The 8,437-nt window shown below is 70.9% G+C and overlaps 1 protein-coding gene across 1 annotated transcript in view; it reads left to right on the forward strand.

Annotated features, from left to right (window-relative positions):
- Window positions 1–8,437, forward strand: part of TRAPPC10 (trafficking protein particle complex 10) — a 22,105-nt gene that overhangs the window by 4,664 nt on the left and 9,004 nt on the right. The window contains exons 5-12 of the mRNA XM_012731149.1: window positions 737–850; window positions 1,844–2,091; window positions 5,821–5,967; window positions 6,254–6,368; window positions 6,896–6,972; window positions 7,510–7,601; window positions 8,109–8,249; window positions 8,364–8,437. The exon at window positions 8,364–8,437 is cut by the window's right edge and continues 12 nt beyond it. Coding sequence (XP_012586603.1) covers window positions 737–850; window positions 1,844–2,091; window positions 5,821–5,967; window positions 6,254–6,368; window positions 6,896–6,972; window positions 7,510–7,601; window positions 8,109–8,249; window positions 8,364–8,437 — 1,008 coding nt within the window. The remainder of the gene's footprint in view (window positions 1–736; window positions 851–1,843; window positions 2,092–5,820; window positions 5,968–6,253; window positions 6,369–6,895; window positions 6,973–7,509; window positions 7,602–8,108; window positions 8,250–8,363) is intronic.

Genomic DNA, 8,437 nt, shown 5'->3' on the forward strand with positions numbered 1-8,437 from the left:
TGGCCCTTCGGCTCGTGCACTGGGCTTCTGGGGCTCTGACGGAGGAGGGGTCCCTGACCCAGTGGTGTGAATCGGAACTGAGGCGTCCGTGGGAGCCTGCGGGGCGCACGGAGGACGGGCTGTACCCGCGGCTCGCTCTGTCCCCGGCGGGGCTGCCGGCGACCGGCAGCAGCCACGCAGCGGCGAGGTCTCGGCTTCCGGCGCTGCCGCTCTCCGGGACACCCTGGTCTTTGCAGAGGTCGCCGGGCGGAGTGGGCGCCCGGTGGGCAGATGCCCTGCAGGATCGGAACACAGGGCGGCGCCCGGGGAGGGCCGGGTGGGCACAGGCCGGCCCGCGGGGCCCGTGGGGCCGATGCTGCGGCAGGCGCCAGAGCAGAGCAGCCACGCGGCCTCCGGTGAGGGGTGTGTGGTGGGCGTCCGCGGAGACTCACCTGGCCGCGCCGCGTGGGCAGCGTCCGCCTGGCTGTGCACCCTGCTGTGCGGGGGTCCGGCCGGCGCTGCGGCCTCCGGGGCGTGAAGCGGGGTGCGGGGCCGGCCCCTGGGAGACGCTGAGGAGGAAGGGCAGGAGACCAGGCCCAGTCGGGGGTCAGCGGCACCGGTGTGGACGGGTTGGGGGCACAGCCTGGGTCGGGGCGGGTCAGGACGGGCGGCACGGGGCCTCCGTCCCGCGCTGGCCTTCTCCGCCTCTTCCCGCCGCCCCTGCGCGCTCCTGGGCCCGGCTGACTGCGCCCCCCGCAGGAGGAGCTGGCCTTCGTGTTCGAGATGCTGCAGCAGTTCGAGGACGCGCTGGTGCAGTATGACGAGCTGGATGCCCTGTTCTCCCAGTACGTGGTCAACTTTGGGGCTGGAGGTGAGTGGCCCGTCCTGGAGATGCCTCCGCCGTGCGGGGCTGCCCGCGCTGGCCGGCGCTGTCCCACAGCTCCTCCGTGGCTCCCGGAGGCAGGGTGCTGTGGCGTGAGGCGGGCCGCTCGGGTCGGAGCAGGGGGCTGCAGCCCCTCAGCCGTGCTGGCCGCCGGTCGGCCTGGCGCCCCGCGCTGGGCTGTAGGGGCTGGGGAGGCCTCCTGCAGTGTCTGGACACTCGGGCTTGGCCGCAGTGCAGCGGGCGCGGGACTGCTCAGCCGGGACCCGCCTTTGGGAGCGAGGAACGGGGTGAAGAGGTTTCTCGTAAGATCCAGCTGCCCCTCGCCGTGGCTACCCAAATTTAGTTACTATTCGTGCACACAGAACTGGGTGCCGGCCGATTGCAGGGGTGAGAGGACGTCCCAGGGCCGAGTGGGGAGGAGAGCAGGTGGGTCCACCGAGCCCCGCTGCTTGGGGGTCAGCGGGGGCCGGGGGTCTGTGCGCCCGGCGGGGATGGACTCAGGCCACAGCGGCCAACGATAGGTCTGTGGCCCTGAGCGTAAGCCCTGGGCCCCTGGGAGGCCCCGTCGAGTGCAAGTCATTGGAAGGTCTCGTTTGAGAGGGCGATGAGTTGAGGCCGGGGAAGCTTGTGGGTTTGGCAAGTAGGGTTCTCTCTGGACCCGGCGTCCCCCGAGCCGCCTGATTCGCAGCAGCCACGGCTGGGGATCCGTGGGGAAACGCGGGCGCTCAGCCGGCCACAGCCCGGGCCAGGACGGCACCCCACTCCTGGCCTTCTGGGCAGGTGCAGTGAGTCCTGCAGCCTCCACCTCCCCACGCGCTCCACGCAGTGCCGAGAGCCCGCCCGGGTGCGCCCAGCAGCCTGCCCACGGCCCCGGGCTGCCGGGCGCCTGGGCCAGGGTCTGCTGGACGCGGCCCGGGCAGGCGGGGCCCGGCCCGGACTGCGGCGGGACAGGCAGCACTTCTGTGGCCCCCATCTGTCTAGATGGCGCCAACTGGCTGGCGTTTTTCTGCCAGCCGGTGAAGAGCTGGGACGGCCTGATCCTGCGGAAGCCCATCGACATGCGGAAGCGCGAGCTGATCCGGAGGCAGGAGGCCACCCTGCTGGACCTGCGCAGCTACCTGTTCTCCCGCCAGTGCACCCTGCTGCTCTTCCTGCAGAGGCCGTGGGAGGTGGCCCAGCGCGCCCTGGGGCTGCTGCACAGCTGCGTGCAGGAGCTGAAGCTCCTGGAGGTGAGTCCTGCCCCGGTCTCTCCCGCTTCCTGGTTGCCTGCAGAGAACCAGGCCCGGCTGAGGGTGCCCGAGCTGCCCTTCGCGGGAGGCCTGGCCGCGGTCTGCTGCGCGGTCTGTTCTGGGCTGCTCAGCGCCGTGGGTCATGCCGCCCCCAGCAGGCCTCTCAGACCAGTTTCTTCCCTTTTGTTTTCACAGATTTTACTTTTAGGTAGCAGAGCTGGGGTGCAGGCCAGATGGGGAGGTGGCAGGACACCCCAGAGGCAGAGCGGGGAGCAGAACAGGCGGGTCCGCTGAGACCCTCAGCTGAGGGAGCAGCGGGAGATGGGGGCGGGGGGCCGTGGCGGGGGGCCCTCCTGGCCGGAGTGGACACAGGCCCCGTGGCTGGGACAGCTCCCTAGGGCCGAGACCCCCGCCCCGCGCCCCGGGACCTTTCGGAGCTGTTTCTGAACATGATTTGAAGCGAGTCTGGCAGGCCTTGGACGCTGCGTCCCACCGCACAGACGGTTCATCCGGTGCACACGCAGATGCAGGCTCGGCCGTGGGCATTTGCTGTGGCGTGGACGGTGCCGTGTGGGAGCCCACAGGCCGCAGCGCACATGGCGGCACCTGCCCGGCGGCCAGGAGGGCCCAGGAGGCCCTCGCGCCTGTCCCGGCTGGCCAGGCTCCGGGCGCCGCGCCACGTCCACCAGGCAGGCGAGGGCCTCAGAGGTGCTCTGTTCTGTGACCTCTTTCCCCAGAAAGGGGCACGCGTGCCCATCCGAGCGTCACGGGGCTTCAGAGGCGCAGAGCCGGCTAGGCAGAGGCGGGACGCTGGGCTCCCCCCGCTCCACTCCTGCTTCCCACCACGCACCCGGCCTGCCGGGGAGAGGACGTGCGTGGGCGGCTGGCCGAGGGCAAGGCCCCGGTGAAGGCACGGCATCCCCGCGCCGCCCCGCCCCGCCCTCCTGCCCGTGCCCCCGCCGGCGTTCTGGCAGCTGGTGGCCGGCTGCCGATGTACTGGCCTCCCGGCCGGGAGAGTGGCCAAGGCGGCCTCGCGCTGTGTCTTGCCCTACTTGTCGGCATGCTCCGTGCACGGCGGTGCAGAGCAGTGTGGCGTCGGTCTCGGCACCCCAGGCCTCAGAGGGTGGGCGCCCCTCGCCGCGGCTGTTCCGTCGGCTTCTGCCCCGATGCGTGCAGGTGCCGTGCAGGCCCCCTGTGGGCTTTCTGGCGTCTCCCCAAGTCCAGGGTCCCATTCCCCGCCTGCTCCCGTCACACGCGGCAGGCCGCCCAGCTTCAGCGCAGCGGAGGGGCCTGCGGGCTCCCGCGCCCCCATCACCTGCCTGCAGCTCCACGCGGTCGTGTCCTGGGCCGGCTGCCCTGGGGCCTCTTACATCTTAGCAATAGCCTTTTGAGCCTTTGCAAAGGCTAGAGTGCCCGTGTCCATTTCTGTGGCCGCAGGGCAGTGGGCAGAGCTGGGCAGCCTCGGGCCGACAGCTGCCTCCCCCGTGCCTTGGCTGGGGCTGTTGCATCGCCGTCCGCCTCCCAGCTGGCAGCGAGCGTGGGAAGTGTCCTTAGCGTCGCTTTTAAGTTTTTGCGGAAATGAAACTGTGGACAGGGTGAAAGGGCAACAGGGTAGGAGGCCAGGTAGCAGGATGGGATGGCCTCCCACTGCCTGGGCTCCGAGGCCAGAGCCGCCAGCAAGACCAAAGGACAAAACCCAAAGCCAAGAGCTGAGGCCTGACAAAGGCCAGGCCCGACGAGAACAGGTCAGTCTTAAGGTCTCACCCCCACGGACAGCAGCTGGAGACCTCAGGCTCCAGAACAGCCAGCTCAGGGGGCCACGTGGCGGCTGCCTCACCCAGATGGTGTCAGTATGGTCACCACTGGTCACCAGGAGTCTGGGCAGCGCTGGCCAGTCCTGGCAGAGGCGGCGTCAGGACCCCCAGGGTCCACCGCTGTTTAAACGCCAGGCCCAGGGCCTTTGGGCCCCGTTCAGGCAACGTCCCTGCAGGGGACTCGCTCCTGCCCCTCCTCAGGGGACTCTTCCTCCGCGGAGGCAGCCGGCCCCCCTCCTCGCTGGGGGCTGGCGAGACCCCTGGCGCTGGCCGACCCTGGCTTCCGGCTGCTCTAGGGGCCCCGCCCCCGGGTCTGGGTGCCATTTCTCAACCCTGTGGCTGATTGGGCCGCTTAGCACCAATCGGCTTGTAGCTCTCCCCCGATTGGCCCGCCTATCCGGTCCCGGAAGTGCGCTTTCCATAAAAGGCCGAGGCCCGGGCGCCGCGGAATGTGGGCTTCGCTCCCGGGGTGTCCAGCACGTCAGGCTTCTGCTTTCCGCTCTCGGGAGCGAGCGCGCGCCCGGCGTCCAGACGAGCTTCCCGCGGACCCATCCCCATGCAGCCAGGCGTTGGCAGGACTGCGGCTTCTCGAGAGGCGGGAGGGGGCAGGCAGCGGCCGTGCTGCGCGTCCAGTGAGCGGCGCCCCAGAGGCGCCCGTTGGCCGGCTGAGGCGGCTTGAGCAGGGCCGCGAGGATCAGCGGCCAGGCACGCCATCCTCTGGCCCTGGCCAGCCCCCCACGGAAGCGCGCTGGGCACCCTCCAGCTCCCGTGCCCCGCTGTGCGGGACTTATGTACGATGTGGCTTCTGGCACCATCTCCGGCTCCGGGACTTGAATATTCCCTGAAAGCCACCGCAGGGCCATGAGCATACCAAGGGGCCGGACACCTGCCTCTCTGGCCTGGCGGCCTCCGTCCTGCTGTCCCTGTGCGTGGGGGGCCAGCGGACAGCGTCTTTGCTGCCGGTGGTCCACGTCAGGGCTCTCAGGGCAGCCGCATTCAGCCCCGCTGGGCTGTCCCCACAGCTTCACTTAAAAGGCAAGACGTGGGGGTAGGGAAGCCCCACCCAGGCAGCCCTGCCCTCGCCCTCTGTCCCGCCCTGCCCTCCAGGGCTCATCCTCCTGCACTGCTCCTGGAGGCTGGCGCCTGGGGCCCCTCCTGGAGTCGTGGGCATGAGTGGCCAGGTTGGTGGGGGCTGTGGGCAGCTCCGCTGTCCTGCTGGGCAGTCTTGGGCAGACCTGCTCCACACTGCCCGTTGAGGACACCCAGCTCAGAAGGTGGCTCCCATCTTGCCCCTCCGTCTGTGCTAATTTCCTTTTCAAACGATCGGGGTAGTTCGCTTCCTGAAAGACACCCGGCGGCCATGTCTGTGCTTCCAGCAGCCCTGGCGGGGTGCCCCCCCAGCTCAGGTGGACGGTGGCCCCTCTCGTGCTGTCTAGAGACCGGCCTGTTGCCAGACACCCGCTCCAGTCGGGAGGCGCGGTGCGGCCCAGGCGCCCGGGCCGGAGCCGGAGGCCTGGCGGCCGTGGGGCCAAACACACAGGCCTGTTCAGAAGCCGCCTCGCCCCGCACCGCCTCTCCTCCTACCCCCGGGCTCACACGGCGGCTTCTGCTGGTCTGTGTGGTGTGTGGGTCTTCGCACACGTGTCTGAGCAGCAGCGCCTTTTCCCCGATGGCTCGTGCCTGAGAGCAGCCACACTGGGCCGCCCAGGAGCGTGGCCCTTCTGGGCTGGGGGTCCCCCCGCTGCTGAGCCGCAGCCGCTTGGCCGGCGTGGAGTCGGCGGCACCGGCAGCCGAGGCTTGGGAGTGCGAGGCGGTGGCGGGGTCTGCCTCTGAGTGGGGCTGGCCCGCTTGCGCCCTCCCTGTGCTCGGCCTGGGCCCGCCGGCTGCCCCCGGCCCTCACGCCTCCTGCCCCCAGGTCTCCGTCCCACCCGGCGCGCTGGACTGCTGGGTGTTCCTGAGCTGCCTGGAGGTGCTGCAGCGGATAGAGGGGTGCTGCGACCGGGCGCAGCTGGACGCCAACGTGGCCCACACCGTGGGCCTGTGGAGTTATGCCACGGAGAAGGTGAGGCGCCCGCTGGTGGGGGAGCCGCGTTCAGTGCTGGGGCCCGGCCGGCGGCGCCTGCGCCCCTCGCCCTGCTGGCGGGTTGAGAGTGCGCGGTGGCTTGGCTGAGCCCAGCCGGCCACGCGCTGCCGTGGAGTGTGAGAGGCCAGAGCCAGCCTGCTTGGCCCGGGGCAGCGCTGGGGAAGCTGCTTTCCCTCCGGAGTTTCATTGAGTTTTGACTTTCACATTTGAACTTAGAGGCGCCCTGCCGCTTTTACCCGGGTAACGGGGTGTGATTGCCTCACAGCTCAAGGCCCTGGGCTCCCTGTGCGGGCTTGTGTCGGAGAGCGGGCCGGGCTCGGAGGACCTCAGCAGGACGGTGGACCTCCTGGCGGGGCTGGGGGCCGAGAGGCCCGAGACAGGTACCGGGCTGGCGTCCGTGGGCCTGGTGCCGGGTGCGCTGCCGTGGGCGCGGCAGCCCGAGCCCTCGCAGCAGGTCGCGTCTGCCCGTGAAGTCGTGCTCAGCGCTGGCGCGCCAGCGGGGCCCGGGCGCGCTGTCTCCCAGGGATGTGAGGACGCGCTGGAAATACTCCACGAGTCGGGAAGATTTGAAGGGGCTGCTTGTGACCGGGCACCGGGCCCGTTGCCCTCCCCTGACTACTTCCCAGCGGCTCACTGCCCCGTGACGCCTCTGGCCCCGCGCCAGCTGCCGGGCGCCGCCTCTGCCTACTGCTCCCGCGGGGCCTGCGCTTGGGGGCGGCTCACGGGGCTCGCAGCGAGCCCTGTGGCTCTAGTCTCGGTCAGAAGAGGGCTGGGTGGACGGTTGAGGGGGTCCACCGGCCTGCGGATGGGGACGTGCGCAAGGACGCCCGCCTGGCAGCGCCCGTGGGGTCTGCTGGGCGCGGGCGCTGTGGAGGAGACCGAGGGCTCCCGTGTCTTTCCTTCCAAGCCAGCGCAGCGCAGAGCCCTTACAAGAGACTCAGAGAGGCACTGTCTTCGGTGGAAGCCTTCGAGAAGCACTACTTGGTGAGTGGCCTGCCCCCATCCGGCGGGCGCCCTGGCAGGTGGGGCCGCCAGGCGCGTGGGGCTGGGGTGCGTGTGCGGGGGCCTCCTCCGGCAGCCCTGGGCCGCTCCCCGGCGCCCTGCGGAGCGGTGGTGTGCAGCGGGCTGCCGATGCGCGTCGGTTAGCGGCCGGGGCTGTCCCTGATCGGGCATAAGGACCTCTTCGGGCATTTCCCCGGCTGGCGCTGGCCACGTGGGAGACAGGCGCGTAGGAGGGAGCCGGTGGCTGTCTGCCCAGAGGAGGGATGTGGCCCGCGCCGCCGTGGGCTGCCAGGACGGGCTCGGTCAGGACAGCCTCAGGGGGGAAGCAGCACCTTGCCTTCCTCCCGGCTCCCGCTCCCCGGGACTGTCCTGGCCCCCGAGGGGGAGGAGAGATCAGAGACGCTGCCCGCCGGCGGGGGCGGAAGGGGCGCGGCCGCCACCAGCGCAGCCGGGGCGCGTCACTCGCCTGTCTCAGCCCGCGCGGCGCCCCGTCAGGTCACCGCTGCCCGCTGTCCGCAGGACCTGGCCCACACCGCCATCGAGATGTACAGCAGCATCGGCAGGGCGCGCTCGTCCAGGCTCGTGGGGAAGGACCTGGCGGAGTTCTACATGTGAGTGGCCGTGGCTGCCGCGCTCGGTGGACGGGGCGCGAGGGCTCGCGCTGGGCAGCGGGGCGCTGCCGGCCACCGTCATTTTGGGCTTTCTTCTGAACCCCAGGCGGAGAGAGTGTCACCCTGAGGAGCCGTTACCGGCCCTCGCGGGTTTCACCCCGCTGGGTCAGCCTCACCCTGCGCTTGTGAAGAGCTGTGCAGGGTGGCGCTGTGCCGCGCTGGGCTCGGGCCGCGCCAGTGGCTGGCGGCCTGGGGCCTGGGGCCTGCGGCCTGGGTCGTGGCTGCTTTGTCTCGCGGCCTGGTCTCTGCCGGCGGGCGGGGGGGCCGTGCACAGCGCACGCAGGACCTTGGGCCCAGGCCACGGCCTCCTTTGGCCCAGTCGGGCGTGTGCTCAGCCCTGGGGCCGTTTCCCATGGAGATCTTGCAGTCTGAAGTCTCGACCCTGCGGGCGGGGCGCGGTGCCCGCCCAGCGCCTCAGGCTCACAAAAGCCGTCTTTGGTTTGCAAGGAGTAAAAAGTCCCCAGAAAAGGCAGAAGCTCACCTTCAGGGGGCCCTGAAGACCTACCTGGCCGAGGGCTGGGCGCTGCTGGTCACGCACACGAGGAAGCAGCTGGCCGAGTGCCAGAAGCGGCTCGGCCAAGCGGAGGAGTATCCTTTGAGCCGCCCGAGCGCGCCCGGTGCGGGCCGGCCGGGGCTGCTTCCAGCGGGGTCTGTGCCGCGCCGCCCGGTCTCGCCCTGCCGCCCCTTGACTCTACGCCGCAGCTACCTGCAGACCAGCAGCCTCCTGGCCAGCGACGGTCGCCTGCCCGAGGGGGAGCGGCAGCGCTTCTGCCGGG

Source organism: Condylura cristata, unplaced genomic scaffold (assembly GCF_000260355.1).
Source record: "Condylura cristata isolate star-nosed mole 26May11 unplaced genomic scaffold, ConCri1.0 scaffold00003, whole genome shotgun sequence".
NCBI classification, from domain to species: Eukaryota; Metazoa; Chordata; class Mammalia; order Eulipotyphla; family Talpidae; genus Condylura; species Condylura cristata.